Source organism: Mus caroli, chromosome X (genome assembly GCF_900094665.2).
Source record: "Mus caroli chromosome X, CAROLI_EIJ_v1.1, whole genome shotgun sequence".
NCBI classification, from domain to species: domain Eukaryota; kingdom Metazoa; phylum Chordata; class Mammalia; order Rodentia; family Muridae; genus Mus; species Mus caroli.
In genome coordinates, this window is record NC_034589.1 from 138,900,355 (window position 1) to 138,922,290 (window position 21,936).

The 21,936-nt window shown below is 43.3% G+C and overlaps 2 protein-coding genes across 7 annotated transcripts in view; both read right to left on the reverse strand.

Annotated features, from left to right (window-relative positions):
* Window positions 1–21,936, reverse strand: part of LOC110286734 (protein FAM156A/FAM156B-like) — a 64,567-nt gene that overhangs the window by 566 nt on the left and 42,065 nt on the right. For 3 of the 4 annotated variants that reach the window (XM_029473216.1, XM_021153309.2, XM_021153308.2), the window contains exon 3: window positions 1,731–6,161. In XM_029473216.1, the coding sequence (XP_029329076.1) occupies window positions 5,424–6,038 (615 nt within the window). In that variant the 5' untranslated portion in view covers window positions 6,039–6,161 and the 3' untranslated portion in view covers window positions 1,731–5,423. Of the gene's footprint in view, window positions 1–1,730; window positions 6,162–21,936 lie in introns of those variants that run through there. The other variant, XM_029473217.1, reaches the window with a different exon arrangement.
* Window positions 15,982–21,936, reverse strand: part of Fam104b (family with sequence similarity 104 member B) — a 28,719-nt gene continuing 22,764 nt past the window's right edge. For 2 of the 3 annotated variants that reach the window (XM_029473218.1, XM_029473219.1), the window contains exon 3: window positions 16,714–17,004. In XM_029473218.1, the coding sequence (XP_029329078.1) occupies window positions 16,768–17,004 (237 nt within the window). In that variant the 3' untranslated portion in view covers window positions 16,714–16,767. Of the gene's footprint in view, window positions 17,005–21,936 lie in introns of all 3 variants that reach the window. The other variant, XM_029473220.1, reaches the window with a different exon arrangement.

Below are 21,936 nucleotides of genomic sequence, written 5' to 3' on the forward strand. Positions count from 1 at the left end.
GAGAGAGAGAGAGAGAGAGAGAGAGAGAGAGAGAGAGAGAGAGAGAGAGAGAGACCAGTGGAGAGTACCTGGGGTATCCTACTCTATCTGACTACCTTTCATGGTCTTTAAGTGTATTCCAACTTGTTTCCTCTCTTAGTTTGATAGTCACATATGGTCATATATCCCCATATTGATATTCACACTTGGGCATGTGTCCCTGTACTGATATTTATACTGAAACCTCACACTGACATTCACACTTGGTCATGTATCCTTGTGTTGATATTCACACTTGGTCATGTGTCCCCGTGTTGATATACACACTTGGTCATGTATCCCCATGACAGTTCCATAATCAGGGTATTACTGTTGGGTTGATTACATGAGAAAAGTGAAAGTGGTGGGATTTAGCACATGGTGGAGGACAGGCAGGATGCAGTGGTACACCTCATTATGTCCTTTTCAGGCATGTACACTGTGTCTGTCCGTCCAGGTCAACATTTTCTCCTCATTCAGTATGTTACCCTGACAGCAACCATTACAATTTATGTCTCAATTGCTTAATTTTGGGGACAACAAAACTTGAATGGCCATTAAAATCTCAAAGTATACAATGAGATTCTTCTTGGCGTACTTAGTTCAACCTATCATGTCAAATCTCAGGGCACAAGTATTGATGATTTTTCATGGGACACATCTCAGCAAGTTTCACCAACTTATACCTCACTATAACCAGTGACAGTTTTCTCATTGTAAATATATATATATATATATATATATATATATATATATATATATACACACCATTTTATGGTGTCACATACAGTGAGGTAATCCAGTACATATGTACTCAAATACATACATATATACATGTACTTACATACATACTTATATGAGCTTTCTCTTTTGCTTCGGTATTTGTTAAGCTCATTTAACTTGTCATTACAACCTGAGCAAATACATGGTGTCTGAAATGTCATAATTTCCTCTGCTCTCTTCCCTAATGTGTGTGTGTGTGCTGTTCTCCAATCTTCAGAATCTCTTTGTCTACTCATCAGATCATAGACACTGAGAAACACTCCATTTCAGCACTTTTATCAAAGTGCCCTGCACAGAAGTAACAAGGCCACTTGCACAGGAGGAATAGCATCTGTGGCTGGGGGTCATAGCTTGTTCACAGTCTCCACCAACTTGAGGAAACAAACTAGCCAATCTGCATACTCTTACTCAAAACCAATAACCCCTGCAGCTAGTGGCCAGAGTCTATGTCCTCATTCTCTCTGAATTTGCTTCTCAGAAGCAGGTCCAGACAATCTTAGGTAAACTGCCAATATTGAATAGGCTCAGAAACTGAGCATGCTCTCTCACACTTGCACTCTAGGCCTGGGTCCTGAAAAATGAGGCTGGTAATGTGACAGTCTTCATGTGTCCTGGCTTTTGCTACCTATAACCTAGGTGTTGTGGTTTGTATATTCTTGGGCCAGGAAGTGGTACCATTTGGAGGTGTGGCCTTGTTGGAATAGGTGTGACCTGGTTGGAGTAGGTGTGTCACTGTGAGTGTGGGCTTAAGATCCTCACCCTAGTCGCCTGGAAGTCAATCTTCCACTAGCAGCCTTTGGATGAAGACGTAGAACTCTCAGCTCCTTCCTGCACCATGCTTGCCTGGATGCTGCCATGCTTCCACCTTGATGGTAATAGACTGAACCTCTGATCCTGTAAGCCAGCCCCAATTAAATGTTGTTTTTATAAGACTTGCCTTGGTCATGGTGTCTGTTCACAGCAGTAAAACCCTCACTAATACACTAGGCAACCCACCAAACTTCATCCTGTCATGAAGAGCTTGTTCCCCCAGGTTTTGATAGCACAGGGGTTTTTGAATGGCATTAAGAATCTACACCTCTGCCCACCAAGCTTTCCCAGGATCCTCAGGGGGCCCCAAGCTCAGTCATGACATTTATGGCACAGAATGGTACAAGGGGGAAATGTAACTCTATTTCCAAAGGGATGTGAGAGGTTGGCAAGATGCAGTCCTACAGACAAATCAGGTTTCACTGATGAAAGGCATTCTAATGGCATCACCATGACAACAGGCAAGGCATAATTAGAATCCCTCTTGTAGCACCAGTTTTTAAAGGTGCTTGCTGCAGTGATGAGAGCAGCAGAGCAACATATCTAAGGTACTGAAAAGTGCTCATAAAGCTGTCTTCTCACACAGGCAGCACCCCTCCAAAGAGTGTGAGGACAGAAATGGAGCACACTGAGTTGGAGGCTTCACTACTCAGAAAGAAAAATGGTAGAATTTGAAGCTCAAATATGATTCATTAAAACTGTCCAGTTCATGTCTGGGAATCCATGTGGGCAGGTAAAGTGTCTCCCATAAGGGAATGAGGGCCTGAAGTTGGATTTCCAGCCCCCACTCAAAGCCAGACCTGGAAAGGCCACAGTCATAATCCTACTGCTGCTAGGCAGAGAACAGAGGAATCCTAGAACTAGTACTCCATCAGATGAAGCCAAATTGGTAAGTTTCCTGATCTTACAAAGGACTAGTCTGTACACACATGATGGGACGCATTAGAGGAACATGCACAGAATCAACATTGGACCTCTACCCACACAGTCACAGCTGGCTACACTGACACACACATGCAGGTACATACTCATACAGTGTACATAGAATAGTGTAGCTCAACCCCCTGAAGCAGGGGATTAATTGAAGAAATGCAATTAAATGGGGTAAAGAAGAGTAGTCAGTGATTATGGTCAAGTGAGATTATCAACAATACTCAAGTAACCCAGGGGGGGGCCCTCATCCCCCATCCCCTTAGAGGACCACCTGTAGGGCAAGCAAGGAGCAAGAGGAAGGGCTCCCAAGCCATTACAATGACTAGGACAGAGTTCTTGGCCAAGCTCTCAGTGTTCTTATCCACTGTAGAATGGAGGTTTCTGAGTGTTGTAATAATAGGTTAACAGCTGAGCCTGAGCCAACATGCAAAAGGTTCCTGCATCTCCGGGACAAAAGAGTCACAGGGGATCCTGTTGTTGATTGAAGTGGCTCTCTTGAGTATCCAATAAGGTGGAACCTTAGGCCGCATGGTTCCATGACCATCTTACTACGCTGTCATCTAACTCTGAAACTTTCCTGTCTTTACTCTGAAGAGGGGCAGATAGGGATGCTTGATGCACAGAGGACATCAGGAAGACCACCAGGTAGTTGAAGTATCAGGGAAGATGTCACAGGAGGAAAACATGGCACTACTTCAGAGGGACTGTTGAGTGAAACAATGATAAGTGTTGCTGTTTCAAAAGGAGAATTAGTGCAAAGTGACCAGGCAAACTTAAGTATTATGGAAATTTAACTCGTCACAGTCACTAGCATGGCTCAGACAATGTGTTACTAAACTCACAGTATGTAACACAAAACACTTGTGTCCAGAATTAAAGGTGAGATCACTGCCCAGTTTCTTTACCTCTCATAATCTCTGGCAGGACCGCAATATGACATCCCACTTAACATAAACAACAGGAGCCAGGCACTCACTGGAACAGGGGATTTCATGCCATCTGGTACAATCAGAGGACCACACATCCTTGAAAAAAGCAAATCAATTCCATGTCAGGAAAGTTAAAGTACATGTGTACACCCTGGTGTACCACTCTGGTCAGACAGAGATATAGAAGATACCTGTACAGAGCCTGCAGGTCAAGGGGCATGTGAGGATGAAGGATGACAAACAGTAGTCAGTGACATATCTCATCAGTAGTCAGTGGCATATCTCATAGATATTCTCCTGTTACCTAGTACACAAGAGGCTCTGCTTCTTATGGCCAAATGGCCAGGGAGAAGGGTTATCCTGCTAGGATGCCTTCACCCACACAGTTACCACCCACACAATTACGGCTGTCAGAAATGTGTTCTCAGCTTCCTCCAGCTCCCTCTCTCATTCAGAAGTTATGTAGTGAGTGCTGTTCCTGAGCTATAGTGAAGAGCTTCCCCAGGATTTCAATTCAGTCCACTCAGAAGTAACAAGATAAAATGAGCCTGGAGGTTAGAAGCAGGTTTGATTTAAGCATACATGGCTTTCTGGTTCCCACTGCAGAATAGTTGCTATAAAGCAAACTGGAATAATGGCCAGGTCAAAGTTGACCAAGAAAACCCTGCTACTTCGACCCTCGTGTATGATATAGGCAGGTTAAATGCTGTCTTTTTTGTCAATTCACCTAGGGACGAATTTCTGCACTCCTATCTCTTAGATGATTAGAGATTTTACCAGCTATAAAAAAGAAAAGAAAGGAAAAACAGCATACACAGATTACCAATACTACAAATGATAGACTCATATTGAGTACTTTCAACTGCTGGCCATTAACCACTAAGGGAACACTTGAGGGATAGCTGCATAGCCCTCCCCAGCTTCCAATTTTCTGTGTATACCCAGGACATGGTTATACATAGTGCCATTATGGGAAAAGGTGGGACTTGTAACCTAAGTCCCTACAACATTCACCATGTATCACCAATTTCTGAGGCCATAATGATGTCCTCCAAACCTTCCTTCAGTACAGTTCTTATCCACTCCCTAAACTGTTGATGCTGCTCCCTGCAGGCATATGGGAGCTTCTAATCTCCTTGGCTCCTCGTCTAAATGAAACTATGGCTTCCCTGACCTGCTCTAGTGTCTTTACATTGTTATATTAGTGAGATGAAGAGTTAGAAGGTAGGAGTGGGAGAGGGATGACACATAGTTCTGTAATCTCATGATTTCTGCTTTGATCATAATTGAGTGAACACATGGGAAATTCCTCCAGAGACCAACCAGTTGGACCACAACTTCTCTTCTTCCATGTAGGTTCAGACCATTGGACGTTTTAACCACTACAGTACACTGAATTGCTCCCTTAAGTTCACATTCCCTGGCTTCAGTTTCTGGAAAGTGCAAGTGAAATTCTTTCTCTGATACATAGCACATGCACCCCAATGTATATAATAATCTTTCTGGTGGGGGAACTCAAGAAACTGACATCAAGAAGACATGTGGATGTATGTCTTCTCTCTATATACACAGATATACATAGGTATACAAATGGCATTGGTTCTTTTTAACAAGAAGTTGAAGGAGGTATTGAGCTTAAGAAAAATCAGTGAAAACTCTCAGTGTATGAATCACATCACACACATTTGGGGATCACATGTACCCAGTTTTCTTCTGTATAGGCTAACACTTAGCACCACATCCAAAAAGGCATGCTAAAAGACAGGCAGGGTAGTTGTGATCTTTCCAGGGACAATTCACATCATAGCACAAGTGTTGGGACACATCCACTGGCAGTGGACTGCCTTGACCTCAGAGGAGTCCACACCCATAAGACACCAATGCAGCACCTTCTAAATGCATTTTAACATGTATCCTCTGTGAGTCAGCACCTTAGCCTTCTTACATCCTCTACTTGAGCATCCTCTGGAACATCTTCAGGCTTTCCTGCTGCCTCTCCAGCTGGCGCATGTCCTCTGGCTCCTGCTGCTGCCAAGGTTCCTCTGGCAGGGGGACGGGTCTGTTGGCTCCCAGGCTGAGGGTGAGGCCATTGAGACCCTGCACCAGCATTTCCCAGGAGGGAGGGTTGGGGGTCGCGCTCTTCTGCCCACTCATCCCAGCAATATTCTGCACATGGCCCTGACATCGAAGCTGATTCTGAGATTTGTCACCTGAGGGAAAGCCTCTGAGATCCCTTTCAAGCAGGTAAGGTGCCATGTGATCCCGGTGCCAACGTCTCGAATGCCTCAGGAAGACTTTCTTCCTCTGAGGAAAGCCCTGCTTCTCCCAGTACTGCTGCCACAGGGCCTTCTTCTCCCGGGCCTGCTGCTGGAACAGCCCCTCTGACAGAGAAGCAGGGACACCGGAGCGGGGACTGGGGCTGACGCTCAAGATGCTGAGACCCATGCTTAACTTTTCTGAAGAGGAAGGCTGAGGGGCTGCCGAGGCCTCTTGAGAGCTCCTCACAGTGGCTATGCATGAGGGTACGGAAATTGACATTGGATCCCATTTCTGCAGTGGATCCATGGGGGTCTAGTCTGAGCTGGGGGCCACACTGAGCCCTGGATCCAGGAAGAAAAGTGAAAGTGGAGGCTTGTGGATTAACTAGGCGAGAGCTAGGAGGGATGTATGAAGCCAGGAAAATCCAGACTGTAACAAGAGATGAGAAGAGAAGAAAAAAGAAGAAATAAAGCTCATGATTATTCAACTCATGCTACACACACTCCAGTGTAGTCTGCTTGACAGGCCTAGAGGCCTGAAAGCACTCACAAGGCAAAGAGTTTCAGAGAAACTCAACCTCCCGGAACCTTGGTATTCTCATAACCTGTATACTCATACTCTATCCCCGAGTTAGTCTGGTGTATGGATCCACGAGCTCTCTTTTAGTATTATTTTATTATAAGTGCCTTTAAAGATTGAATTCTGACATAGCTAAGCCTTCACCAGTGTTCCAACATCCCAGAAAATCCTTGAAGCCGACAAACTTGGAATTCAGTAGGAATTCAGTGAGAAGGTTATCTATTCAGCAACATTCAAATTTACTTCTAGTAGAGACAGTTGCTGTCCTAGAATCTGCTCAGTTAGTTACCTCTGTGAACTCTTCCATGACATGCATGTATCATAACCAAATCTCCCTCTTTTTGATAAGAATGGAAGGATACTGGCAGACTACTTTGACTCTGAGGTGGCTCCTTCCAGTATACCAAAATGTGTGTGATCTTAGGCAAAAGCCTGAAAGTGACCAATCCTGAAATTAGTTGTTGAACAGGCATTTCCTGATATGGCACTCAGAGATGTCCTCAATTTGGTATGGATTCTCCTTTACCTTTTAAGTTCCTGGACCAACCCATCAATTGGCCTGTGAAGACTATTTTGGTCTTCATTTTGGCTGACCTTCATTTTTGCATTCAGTAACTAAGGCTCATTGTCCTTTCAATTTGTGACTGTGAAGTGCTTCTCCAAAGCAAGGCTGATTGCTGCACACTGCAGTGTTATGCAAAGGAGTCTCCTTAACCATGGAAAACAAAGAAGGTGAAAAACTGGGAGTAAAACAAAAGAGGGACTGGATGATCTGCATATGGGAGGCATCACTGACAGAGGGCAAAGTCTGGTCATCACTCATCAATGGGAACATAGGAATCTGTGCCCATAGATAGCAAGATTGAGGTGACCAAGCAAACAGTGACCCCAGTAACTCTATGTCAGGCACTATTGACTTTTCTCCCTGAAGAAGATATGCTCAGTACCAAGAGAAAACCATGCCATCTGTGTTTCCCTTTCTATAAAACAAACCTTGGTTGATTCCTGTCACACTGTGCCTTCCAATCCAGAATAGATGTCAGGGCTAACAAAGATCACCTCCCTGTAATTGGGGTGGTAAAAGTCTATGACCATGCAAGATGAAAGAGAAGTCACACTGAGGTGTAGTGTCATTGATCATCCAACCTGATTTTGTGAGATGAATTTGGAAAGACAACCACAGCCCATGCAGGCTGGGGCAGCCAGCTCCAGGAAGGCTCCCTCACGTTGCTAGGGCATGAGGAGACAACTGCATTTCATGCTTGGTAACCCATTCTTGGGGATATCAAGGCAAGCTAGCTAATGCATGGGTGTGGAGAAACGGTTTTTAAAGATCAGATCCTTAAACAAACATCTCTGGGCAAGTGCTGCAAGTCAGCTCTCAACTATGCAAGCTCATGAGGTGGAGATTGGAAAGTTACAGCAAGGAGAGAGGGGTGGGGAGATAGAAACTCAATAAGGAAGAGACTGTGTGTGAGAGAGAGAGAGAGAACGAACTAGTCTGACAGTGTCCATCAAAGTAATAACCAAATGTACCACTATCCTCTTTAACATGCTCTAGACATTGCTATTCCATGCAGTCACTGAACAAGGTCCCTGGCATGGCTACAATCACTGTCCCTTCCACTCCACTGGCAACTGCACACAGTGAAAGGAAATAAAACTTGAGACCTGTAATGTATGTCAAATAGCCCAAAGAGGAGTTTGTGAGCTTTGAAACCTGGGGCTAAGAACATAGCAGAACAGGCCAGGACATGCCCAGGCAGGCCTGTGGTTACATGTCCTGACTGGCCTGGTGCCTCCCTATCTCCCACCCTTCTGACAGTCTGTTGATGTTTAAATGGACCAATCATGTAAAACCGCGCCAATTCCTCCCCTGGCCCCACCCCTTTTCTATAAAAGTCCCTAGCTTCCAAGCCTCAGGGTCGAAACCACTGTCTCCTGCGTGAGATACGTTTCAACCCAGAGCTCCGCCATTATGACTCCACCATGTGGTCAGCACCTCTGTCTCCTGCGGGAGATATGTGTCGGCCTGGAGCTCCATCATTAAACTACCTCGTGTTCTTACATCAAGTTGGCTGTCTGTTCGTGATTCTTGGGTGCACGCCGAATTAGGAATTGAGTGGGGGTTTCCCCACTAGGTTCTTTCAACAGTAGCCATGATCAGAGGGAGCAAGTATAGTTTCATGGTACCTGGTGATAGTGGAGCCACAGCACAATGGTTTTCTCTTATAGGTCTTCCCTCCCTATGATCAATGTCCTCTCTTCAAGATAGTCAATATTTTCTGCAAACCTTTCTCACTCAACATGTTCTTTTCTGGTTCTTTCCTGAACGAAATGCTTTCAGAGGAAACCAACTTACTATTCGCATGCCAACTTGTCTTTCTCCAAGGTATGGATATGTCCACAAATCTGTACTGCAAAGGAACCCATGTTACCAGGGCTATGAGGTCCCATCTGTCAGACAGGTAGCCATTCAACAACACATCAATCTGTCAAACGCTGAGAGCCTCACATGTTATCACCTTCAACTGAGAGAGTTTTGTTGCATTGAGAGGATACAAGAGATACAGAGGACTCTGTTCTCAACATTACTGGACAATATTTGGAAAGGTGGGCGATTTCTTTGTGTGGGTGCCCATGTGAAAGGTCATCTTTGTGGATGGCTGCTGGCACCATCATTCCTGCTGTGTGACAGACTGATCCACACTGGAGAGCAGCTTTCTGTTCAGGGCTCTCACATGACTTAATGTGCTCAGTATGTGGTATTCATGGGGAACTTTCAAGTGCACTAGGGCCTGAGCTGTGAGTATCCCTTTTTTTCTGGAGGGTAAAGAGTAGGGTGAGGCCATTATTGTACCCACAAATTAGCATTTATATGACTTTGGTCTGGATGCATAAACAAAACTGCATTGTGTCTCAGGATCAGGTACCACAGGTACCTGAGAAGACAAACCCAGGATACCTGAGAAGACTCCTCAGGCAATGACCTTTCCGTTGCCACTCAAAAAGGAGGACATTGCAGTCCTCTAGGATAATAGTATGGAATACAGACTTCTGGGTAAAAGGACAGTGTGGTTTAAGGGTCTGAGGTGTGGAACAGATTGGCACCAGATGAGCCTAAATTGGTAGCCCTTGACCCAAAAGCAAACCTTTTGGGGAAAGTGGTAAGGATTGGGAAGCATTACCTTTAAAGCAGTGGCCAAGCTTGTGTGGCATATAAGAGCATACCAGTTCCCTCCAGACATCCCTTTACTTGCACTTGTATATTGCACTATTAATCACAAATGCATTCTAGCTAATGTTTCTATAGATGTATGTACTCTGTCGAACTCACCATTCCAGAGCTTGTGACAGAATGATGCCCTCAAATTACTCTTTTATGAATTCATTGGCACCTCGATATCTCATCAAGCCAAAGGCTGGAAGGCAATCTTACTTACACATGGGACAGGCTGTCCAGACAATGGTGATGTTGCAGCTAGGTGGGCAAATTCTACACTGGGGTTCTAGGAGAGAATTTTGTAGAGACCATGATTGCCTTAGTCAGGGTTTCTATTCCTGCACAAAACATCACAACCAAGACACAAGTTGGGGAGTACAGGATTTATTCAGCTTATACTTCCGCACTGCTGTTCATCACCAAAGGAAGTCAGTACAGAACTCAAGCAGGTCAGGAAGCAGGAGCTGATGTGGAGGACATGGAGGGATGTTCTTTACTGGCTGCTTCCTCTGCCTTCCTCAGCTTGCTTGCTTATATAACCCAAGACTACCAGCCCAGAGATGGCATCACCCACAATGGGCCCTCTCCACTTGATCACTAATTGAGAAAATGCCTTACAGTTGGATCTCATGGAGGCATTTCCTCAACTGAAGCTCCTTTCTCTGTGATAACTCCAGCTTGTGTCAAGTTGACACAAAACCAGCCAATACAAAGATATTGAGGATGGGTAAAAGGAATAAGAGCAAGTTAGAGCACTGTATAGCTAGTGAGGCAGTAAGATCATGGTTGAAATCTACAAGTTGGAGAGGACTGAGATCTTCACATGGAGTCCTGGTGGGAGGGGACATAATCCATGTAGCAGAGAGGACTTCCAGGCTGGCCAGGCACTAAGTATTTGAACCCTCTTGACATAGGCATATCCCTCAGGGCTGAGGAACTGGATATCAGTAGTGAGCAGAAAGGATCATTGAAAACTATACCTTTAGGAATCCTACAATGTTAATCCCACCATGGTTAGATGGTTGGGCTAAACTGAGAAGAAAAAGGCAAATGGGAAATAAAATAGAATGTGTCACATACCTAGGCCATCATTTAATGGGAACAGCTTGGAAGCATAGTCTCACCTCAGCCTTCCCCCCCCCCCCCCCCCCCCCCCCCCCCCACCGTAGTCCAGGAACGACGACCCGATGACACAAAGTTCTCTTCCTTAAACAGTAGCTACACTGTCATGGAAGCTCGGTGCTAGCAAGCAATCTCTGAGTTAGATAATGGAATTTCTGTAGCCTTGTGATGTATGTGGGTGCCCTTCACATGCTTCACGTAAGTAAGCTAACTGCTCCAACACCTACTGAAGCTGCTCCAATTTTAAAGCATAATATGTCCTCAGCTAACTCATTGTTCTTCAGTCAGAAAAGACAGATCCTTTATAATTTCAGTTTTTATTAATTCATTATCCTCAGTTCTCTTACAGTTTCTTTTTAATTTTTAGTTCAGGTCTCACTTTTAGGTTGGCTTGGACTGCATCTCACTTTGTAGCATAAAATCCTCTCAGAAGTAGAGTCTTCATTCTGCCTCAGCCCCCTTGGGTATTACAGGAATTGGTCACTTTGTATATTGAATATTCACGGATGTGTGTGTGTGTGTGTGTGTGACTGTGTGTGACTATGTCTCTATGTGTGCATGTGAGACTGTGTGTGTGTCCTGCACACGTATGAATTCTCAGATGCAAGCTAAGTGTGTACACTATTTGTCAATTGGTCTGCCTCCAATTTCTGATCCTTCCTTTTTGGACTCCCATGTGCCTGGAGGAGTGGCATGCTCATTTCAATCTGCCTGTTCTTAAAAGTTAACAAGGCATGTAAGTTCTTCAGCTCAATGTAGCAAACATGGTTCTCCAAGTGTTGGGGAATACTTACTCACTACTAGATTCTATATTCTCTACCAAATCTGCAGGTTTCTCAACAGGAATGAGGCTATTCTGACTAATAGAGGAGGGGGAGGGGAAATGCCCTACTACATTAGATCTGAGCAATCTGCTTTAAACTCTTGAGAAAATATTTGAAAAATTGATCTTCAGTAGCTCCACACAATGCAAGACCACATTTTAGCTTTCTAGTTTCTCTGCAACAGATGGTTTCCAGCATATGACTTTATCCAAACAAACAGATAAATCATGTCTCTGGACCTCAGTTTAATACCCTCACAATTTGCCACCAATTATTGTATGCTTAAATGTGAAGTGCCACGGCCCATGTGCCAATAGGAGAGTCTCTGTCAGTGTTCAGGCTTCACACCTTGTGTGTATGTTTGCCTTTTAAATTAGAGTTCAAGTTGGAGATTAACTAGGCTAATGACACCCACAAGGCAAGAGGATATTCAGGGTAGAGTTTCAGACTGTGTCTCTGACGTGTCTAAATGCATGAACTCTGGGGAAAAAGTGCCACAATCAGTCTGCAGCTCTAAGCAAGCACACCTTACAATGTCTTTGGGTGTACCTGCAGAGCACTATGGGCCATACCCAAGGACCACAATATAACCAAAACAGTATCATACTGCACACAGTCCCCTTAACAGCTGGTTGCTGCCAGTCAATGCAAGACACTCTTCCCACTTCAGTAAATGTACCTGAGGCCACACAGAGAGCTGACAAGTGACCAAGGATGTTTCTATCCCACATCAACAGTGAGGGCCTATGGGACGTATAGGAGACTCAAGACTGACCATCCTTAAAAAGAGTGGTGGCCAAGGTCCAGTTAGGTCACAGGGATACCACCACCACATCAATCCTTGGTAAAGAGTGTATCACCAAGGCTTATGGTTGCAAGTGTTCAGTTTCAGTAAGTGAGTAACTTACCAGCTTGTTGTCTCTGTGTGCTACTTTACCAGCCTTGTATCCTTCCACTAGCAGGAAAGAAAGAGTGAGTCTGGTGTCATACTTACCTTGACTCCTGAGAGATGACTACAGAAGACATATCTTCCATTCCAGCTTTGACCATTAGAAAGGGTTTTCATTTACTTGCATATCTTTACTTTTGTCTGTATGGGGTATCAACCTAGGCCTGAGTATGTGTATACTACCACTGGAATATATTTCCAAACTTCTTTTTTGACATTTTCTTTTGACATAAAGAACCAAAACAGGGCACTGGCTGTCCTTGAACTCACTCTCTAGCTCTGGATTGGAGGTTATGATCCTCTTGGCTCAGCAACACAGTTAGCTGGAGTTAACAGGCTTATACTTGCAGGCATCTGTATTATTTCATTTGAAGACAAGCACATGGACCTCTTGCTCTTCCAAGAGAAGAAATGAACAGTACTCTTTCTCCCAGGAGATGGCCATCAATTCTCTTCACCTTAAGCTTCAGTTACCTGGTATGCCCCATGGTGGTTTGAGAATTGACAACTAATTCTTGTGTTGTCCCTCACAGGAAAACTCAGTGCACAAAAGTACAGTGATGACACACGTGGTAAAGGCCAGCCAGTCGTGACTGGACCAGAAATGAACCTCCCTCAAAGTCAAGAAGTTGTGTGCTGATTATGCACCTGGTCACTATCACACTTTCTTAAGGAAAGTTGAACTACACAAACCAACAGGTCTGAGAAGTCCATGTTGCAAAGTGTGATTCCTGTCTACCTGCAGTCTTGGTCCATATAACTATTTATTCCTTTCAGAAAACATCCTGACCACAGTTAACTAAAATTTGTGCCAAGATGCAGAGGAGATAACCATCTGTAGTCAGAGTCAGCTGCCTTACTGTGGGGACACAAGCAACTTTATTGCACTTCCTGCATGGATAATGGGCATATGATGATGATGTAGAGGATGGGACAAGAGTTCAGAAAACCCATCAACATCTAGGGTTTGATAAGAACCCAAAGTGACCTTTGCTTCAGCCTGTTCTCTCCTGTATTCAGGTAGATAGAGAGCATTTTCCCACAGGAAATGGTCTGATTAATATGTTAATCTGCAGCAGGGCTGATGAACAGGAAAGAAGAAAGCACAGCACAAGGACTGTGATATACATCAGGCAGGTGACTCTCACTCTTCCCAAGCAAAAATTGAAGTGAAACCATTGTCATCTGTCATTGCCCAAGGGGAGAATTCACAGAGGACAACTGAGGATCTCTACATTTACACATGTTATATGGCATTCTGGGAAAAATACAGACACAACAGGAACTCGTTGGCTCCCAAGGATTGTTCAGTGGCTACAACATGACCACCAGACAGCCCCTCAAATTTCTTCTAATTTACTTTGAGTCAAGTCATACTTCTTATCTGTGACCATGAAAAGATTAGGACATCATGGCTAGACATGCTGAAGTGTCACTGTATCAAGTACTAACTCTGTATGAAAGGCCATCAGAAGAATGGGAATCCAGGTCAGATTTCTTGACTTGGAGATGGGAGAGGAAGGGAAGGGTAGTAGTAAGAGAAACGGGATGGAGAGAAAGAATGAGCTGCACAGAGAGGTGAGAAGGAAAAGGAGAATGGCAAGAGAGAGGGACTAGCAAGACAGAAGGTTCCTGAGTTTCTAAGGTCTAAGGAATATACTCATAAATGTGACTGTATGACTGAGCTCAAATACTGCCAAGATGCACAATGCCAATGAGTGGGTATCTCCAGCTCTAGCTTCTAGAATCAAACCTGCTATGGTTAAAAAAAGTCAATTTGTAGTAGGATAGGGCACTTGGACAAAGTGGAAAATACTTGGTTTTCACGTCTTGTGCTACTACTCAACACTTAGGTGCCTTAAGCTCATCTTGGACTCCTATCACCCTCTTCAGGACCTCGTTGGACTGGATGCAAGGTCCCCTAGCTGCCTATAACTTGTAAAGCTCACTGTATTTTTATATAGAAGGGTGAGGTATGGAAGTGATGGGGTCCTAGCACATAGTTAGGTCATTATCCCGTGCACACAAACCCTGTCTCACCCTTAGGGAAACATTCTTTCCTTGTCCATGCATTTAATTCTTCAGTGGAAAAGAATCCCTTCTTTCCCATGCTTTAGTTCTTTTTACTAAAAAAGAACTTGTACTTTACAGGAGAGAGAGTTGTGATGGGCGACGTTCCATCTCTCCAATCAATAGTGAGATCCTTTATGACATAGGCTGTTTATAAAGTTTAAGGAGTTCTACAAAACAGTAAGGGGATGACATATTGTATTTACTAGGACAAGAGATTATACTGTTGGAGGAGACAGATTTGTATGAGTTTAAGGCAAGTTGGAGGTACAGAGGCACTAGACTTACAGCATGGTCACATGGTAATACCACGATTATTTAAAAAAAGAAATGTATTTTAAGAAAGGCCAGACAAAATGACACGAGCATTCCATGGTATCATAGGTATAGCAAGTACGTGCTGACTTCCTTGTGGTAAATGATATCCTGGTCTACATAGAGAGTTCGAGGCCAGCCTTAGCTAGATATAAGAAGGGAAGAATCAAGAGAAAAGGAGGAGAGGGGAGGGGAAGGGAGAGGAGGGGAGGGGAGGGGAAAGGAGGGGAGAGGAGGGGAGAGGAAAGGAAAAGAGAACAGAGACAGAGATGGAGTGACAGAGAGATAGAGAGCAATAGAAAGAGACAGATACAGAGAGAGAATATGAATATATCCCTCTTCAAGTAGGCAGAGGAACACCTTCTGGAGACAGATTTTCTTCCACGATATGAATACTAAGAATAGTACTCAGGTTGTCAGTCTACTTTGGTGGGCATGTTTACCCACCAGGACATCTCATCTTTGTAACTGTGGTTCCTACACATGGTAGAATGCCTGCTGAAGATCCACCATGGAATGTGTTAGGTGTAAGCAGGTTCAGATTTCAGATAGCTTCTCTTCTTATATTTTGTTGTTCACTTTATTGCTACAGAGAAAATGTTACCCAGGAACCTGTTCATTGTCTCCTGCCAAGAAGGCTCACATCTTCTCCTGAACAACTGATTCTCCGACTTTGGAGTCACTGGTAATTACAGAACTTTGCAGAGCATGAAGTTCATTTGCAGAGACTGTACTTAGCAAAGAGTTGGAGGCCATTCTTTTCTCAGTAAATGTGAAAAACAGTTATAGGCCTCACAGCCACACGGCACAAGGTGTGATACCTTCGGTTCTTTGATCAACAAGAAAATATGGGCATTACACAAGTCTGTCCACAGGCTGGGCTGGCTGCTCAATATGGCTAACCACCAGGATAGATCCATCACTAAGGGGAACGGCCTGTTTCTTCTAATGGTAATTCAGCTCACCCATCACAAGCCACATTAACTCTGCTGACAGCTTTGCCATTCTGAGGCTATGACACAGGCTAGGGAAGCAATGTTCTACTGGCCAATCCAGCCCCACACCTCTGTATAGATTTTGATGACTTGCCATGCTCTTTCCCACGAATAATTCCTTAAACAATGGACAGCCACCCACCCAGCTTTATAATACCTCTCAAGTCAGATATTGTTTGCAATAGCTTAGATTTTATCAACATTAGACATAATAGATGGAACTGTAAGACAACACAGAAGCAGTAAATATCCAAATTTTGTACTTAAACTACAGCATTGCTATGCACTTCTCTTACTGATTTATAAGTGTTTGACACAAGTCTTAAGAGCACACACAGGAGCATAAAAGGAAGAAGGCTTCTCCCTTGGAATGAAAAGAATGCAATTACCAGACACAGGCTTCAAGTTCGCAGCCTACATGGGCTGACTTTTGCACCAGAATAGGTAGGGAAGGATTTCTGTAGACATTTCCCTTCTGAGGATCAGCCCATATTTATATCAGAATGAGAAAATTCCACCCACATTTCCCCTCCTCACGAACGCTCATTACTACTGGTTTGGAATTGGCTTCTCCATGATTTGTTCTTTTACATTTCAAGGAAAACCACACAAACTTTACCAGGCCACTTAATTTTTCAAAATAAGGAAATCACATTTTAAAACAACATTTAACATGTAGAACCTAATGAGCCACTTGGAAACTAATGTGAATTGGACATGTAATCCATTCAGTTTCAGGAGAAGTCCTCATGCTGCTATTTTAACATGAATAGGACATCAGACGTGACAGAAAACATATCAAACTGTCATAAATGACCCTTTCAGATAGCAGTGGTAAAGCAACACAACAAAAGAATACAATGCCCATTGACCTCTTACTGAAAATACAAACAAAAGCCAAGACTGCTTTGCGTGAATGCCATTGATTTTTATACAAAAAAGGAGGATGCCTAGGCCATCAAGTCGGAGAGTGTCCTCTCTGCTGGAGGCTGTAGAAATGAGCCTCCTTCAAGNTGTTGTTAATATGTGAGTAAGGATCTTGGTCTTGGCACACTTCATAATCCTCCTCTTGGGAGAACCCAGGGATATTGGAGTCTAGTTCAGCAGTACTCAGGTTTAAGCTGCTTTCTGGTACTCTCTCACGATTGGGGTTATTGATGCTGCCTTGGTTCCTTTCATTATCACTGCTTGTCGACTGGAAGAAAGACAGAAGGAGGATGGCTATTATGAAGCTGTCATCATTTCCTGTGCCCCTTGAAGAATACTGGCATCACATTCTACAAAAGACTTAGTCAATAATGTGCAATCATTTGTGCAGTTCATTCCCTCCTGACAGCAGCCCTGTTGGTGAAGCAGGTTTTAATAGCACCCATTTGACAGAATAGGAAAGAGGTCTCCAATGGGCCCAAAGGCTAGTCCCTAGGAAGTGTCAGGGAGAAGATTCAAACAGAGGCTCTCTTGCTCCAAATCCTTGCACATATCTGCTGGCCCTGCTTGTACCATGTTTTTCAATTACCTGCATCAGGAAAGGAAGTTCTCATCCTCCAGGATCAAGCAGCAATCAGTTCTGCAGAAAGGGGTAGGGATTGGGCCCAAAGCAAGGAAGATGGAATGCAATTCCAAGTGCCAATATGGCAAAGAAATGATGGGAAACACTCCATTCACATATATGGGCACACATGCTTACCTACAAATAACGGGACCTTTCCCTATGTATCCATGAGAGCAGGCAGATGTGCACCTCCTACAGCAATTCAAGGCTCTTCTCATATCTTGAAATGTCTGACATTTTTCAATGAAAACTATAGTAAGTGACAGATCAGCATTTTTAATGACTAGCACCGATTGGTCTATTTGTAGATTTAGTATAGTGTGTTTCCCTGTTTGCTCTTAAAATTGTCTTTTCTTGAAATTACTTCACTTTGTCATATTAACCATACTATGTGAGATTTCCAAAACAGAGTCATATTCTGGAATTCTGTTGACTAGGAATGTAAGTCATCGCTAGAATGCTTTCCTAGCATGCTTGCGACTTTGGGTTCCATATATGAGATACACATGTAGGAACACAAGCTCATGTTCATACACCCACCAACATCTTTCGGAGGAGGATGTAATCACAAGAAGCCTTATCTAAAAGTACTGAACAATATTGCGTTTTAGGGCTTCTGAGGCCATCAGTCCCAAGGTAGCTGAAACCAAGATATGTCACCATTCTCAATGCATGTGAAACTCCTCTGCTCTGTACATCACCCACAAGTATCAAATAACAGTATTCCTGCAATGAGACTCACACATTCAAACACTGTCTGAGAGACATTGAACCCAAACAACCTGTATATGAGTATCTGGAAAATGTGTTTCAATGGATTTAAGGGTTATCTACATGTATGAAAGGAGTCTCAGAGGAAACTGGAGAAAGAATATACTACAGAGCCGGGCGTGGTGGCGCACGCCTTTAATCCCAGCACTCGGGAGGCAGAGGCAGGAGGATTTCTGAGTTCAAGGCCAGCCTGGTCTACAAAGTGAGTTCCAGGACAGCCAAGGCTACACAGAGAAACCCTGTCTCAAAAAACCAAAAAAAAAAAAAAAAAAAAAAAAAGAATATACTACAGTAAAAACCTACATGTAGCACTACATTTATTTATTTATTTATTTGTTTATTTACTTATTTTTACATGTAGTACTATTACTTTACTTATAAATACTCAAAGACCATAAAAGACATTGAATTGGGGAAAAAAAAAAAAACAAACCTCATACGCATTCTGGGTTCCTTTATGTCCATTTCCTATTTTGTTTTGTTTTGGCTGTACTGTATTCTGGACCATATGTCCAGGGGAGGAATCAACACAAATGATAGCATATTTAGTTTGCACTCTGTGTTGTGAAGATGATTGTAGTATATCAGGAAGGGTATAGTCAGGAAGGGGCTGAGGACATAGTAACATTGGTAGAAAGCTCCCCTAGCACACAGGAAGTATTGAGTTCAAACCCAGACCAGCAAACCAGGGACTGACCAGCACTCTTATAAAGCCAGGTGGACTTAGGAGGATCAGGAAGTCAAGGTCATGTTCTTCTTTAGTAAGAGAATTAGTTTAACCTGAGCCACTTGACACTCTGCCTGTGAGATCTTATAGGAAAGCTCACAGCCCACAAAGTAATTCTTCAGAATCATTGTGAAGAAAAGAGTAGAAGCCTAGCCTCAAATTTCTGATTAAAACATAACATTGCTAAGTCTGGGGTGTAGAGACATCACTATTACAGGAATGTTCATCGATGGGGTTTACAACTTCAGCATCGTTAATAGTGATGATCAGAAGTCACAAAATGGTTTTTATGAGGAACATTACTTGCTGGGCATGTGAGCACATACCTGTAATCAATCGTAGCACTTGGGAGGCTGAGATAAGAGGATCTGAAGGCCAGTCTGGATTACACACTGAGTTCCAGACCAGCCCCAGCTATGTATCGAGAACCTGCCAATACACACAGACAGACAGACAGACAGACAGACAGACAGGTCATGACAGCTGGACAGGCAGGCAATCAATCAGAGAGACAGACAGACAGACAGGCAGATAATAAAAAAGGGACAGACAAACAGAAAAAAAATAGTAAATTTACTCACTTTAAAGCAAAGAACCTCGAGTAATTAAATAGGGTCTCGAAGGCCAATTCTGCTAACAAGGCTGAAACACTTGTGATTTTGCTGATAGTGTGTGAGCTCCTTATTTCTCATGGGATGAGTGTATCACTCAAGTAGTTTGAAATTTTTGAAGAAGTATAGTTTGTAAATGTCAACAGTAATAATTGTCTAAAAAATATGTTTATGTTGCCTTAGTTACTTCGTAGTGATGTGACGACATCTTGAGGAAGGCAGCTTACAGAAGAGCTTATTTGAGGCCTCCAGATGCAGAGGGTAGTTAGACACCAAGACCACCATGGTGGGTATGTGGCAGCAGAAAGGGAGGTATGGCACTTGAACAGTTAATGAGAGGTTAGACCTTGAGATACAACCATGAGGCAAAGAAACAGAGCTAAATGGGAATGGTATGGCAAGGGTCTTTGAGACTTCAAAGCCTACCGTAAGTGATACATGTCCTCCAACAAGGCCACATACCTCCTAATCCTTCCCAAAGAGATTTAGCAACTGAGGGTCAAGCATTTAAATACTTGAGCATATAGAGTGGGTCCTTATTCAAATCTTGAGATGGGAAACCACTATTTCATTTTGCTGATGCCTTCACTTTCCATCTCATGTACAGAAAACGATTTACAAAGCAAGATACTCTTTGTAAGTCACGTAACCAAGAATGCTGCCCTAATGCCAATGAAAACCTATGTCCAGTTCATCCTGGCCTCAACACAAGGATTGGAGAAATGAACTGGATATCTGGAAATGAGACCTTGGGAACAGTGCTCAGTGTGCTACAATGTAGAAAAGACAGTCTACAACACCCCCACACAGCAATTCTTTCTGAATCCACAATCACTATTAATCTAATCAACAGTCCTCCCAGTCATAAAGCCTGGACTCTGTGACACTCTTCCTAAGAGAATCAAAGTTCCTGAATTAATGAAATGTTCAAGTATAAGACCAACTGGTAATTTGTTTATTGCTTGATTGATAGGTGTGTGTTTTCATTGTCTACACTGCTCTTTGTAACATAAACATTTATACCTTCCCATACCACAGTTTCAGAAAGACAAGTTCTTTTCCCAGGATATAAAGACCTGAAATGTTTCCAGGCTGAACAAATCTTCATTGACGCAACTGTTTCTTAACATGTCCTGAGTGCTCTTAGAAACATCTCTTTAGAATGCCTGCCCAAGTACAAAGCTCACAGCTTAAAAAGAAAAAAATAGAAAAGCAAAGAAAATGATTAGCCATGACAATGTGGTGCAGGCCTTGAGTTCTAGCACTGGGAGGCAAAGTCAGGCAGATGTCTGAGTTCCAAGACAGCCAGGGCAATACCGAATAACCCAGTCTCAAAAACCAAATACAAACAAAAAGACTGATTACTTTTGTGTGTTGCTGAGTTTATGCTATGTGCAACACGTAAGTAAATGCCTCTGCAGGAAGAGGTGGGTGTTGGTTGCTCTCTGTCTGCAGTTATGGGTGGATAGGAAACACCCGTAAGGTGCTCTGAAATAGAAGCTAGTGTTCCCAACTGCTGAACCATCCTTCCCACCACACAAAGCTTGCTTCTGACACTCTACACTTTCAACATTGATTAGCACTTGCTTTGGACAAGTCCTTGCAGGTACATACATGCTGAAAAATAAAGAACACATCTATGAAGACACTGGGGAAGACGTCTCACTACTCAAAATTTCCAAGTGTGCTTCACAATGTTGATGTAGGCTCTACGTGCAAAGGCAAGGCTATATTTGGTTTAAGGTCTTCATAAAATTTTCGTGTTTACTTCAGAGCCAAAGAAGCTGAGTTGCTTGCTCAGCATGAAACTGCTATAGTTCTCTTTGAGGACTAGCCACAGAATCACCTGCGGGGCTTTTGCTCAGCTTGCCTCACAGCCTACTTACTTAGGCTGCCCTTGTGGTATAGTGCTGGGTAGGCACATGTCCTGCAAATGCCCAATCAATCCAAACAGTTGCTTATGTGTTTACTGACCAAGCAGAAATTTCATCCCAGCCCCAGTGGCCCAGCTGGAACTCACCTGAAATCTTTCTCCTGGAGAACTAGCTTTCCTAAGAAGTGTTCTTCATTTAGACAAGCTTCCAAAAGGGGGAAGCAACCAACAATTCTACCCAGTTTTGATGCCTGTGAGCCACCACAATGATCAGCATGGTATGTTAAACCTAAGAGGGTACTAGTGGCACACCTACCTTGGTGGTAACCTATAGCTCTTTACTCAGCTTTCTTTCGGGCCTTCTCAAAGGATGAGAAATATGTCTAGTGCAAGAAACCTAGCCTACTTCCCAGGGAGAGATATACTAAGGACATTTGAGTCAGAATCACTATCCCAAATGGCATTCCAAATATTGTCCTTATACCCACAAACCACAACAGTCCTCAGTCCTCATAAGTCAAACATCTCTTCACAACAGACAATTTAAGAAAAGTGCACCACATCAAAAAGGAGAATTGTGGAGTTCACCATCA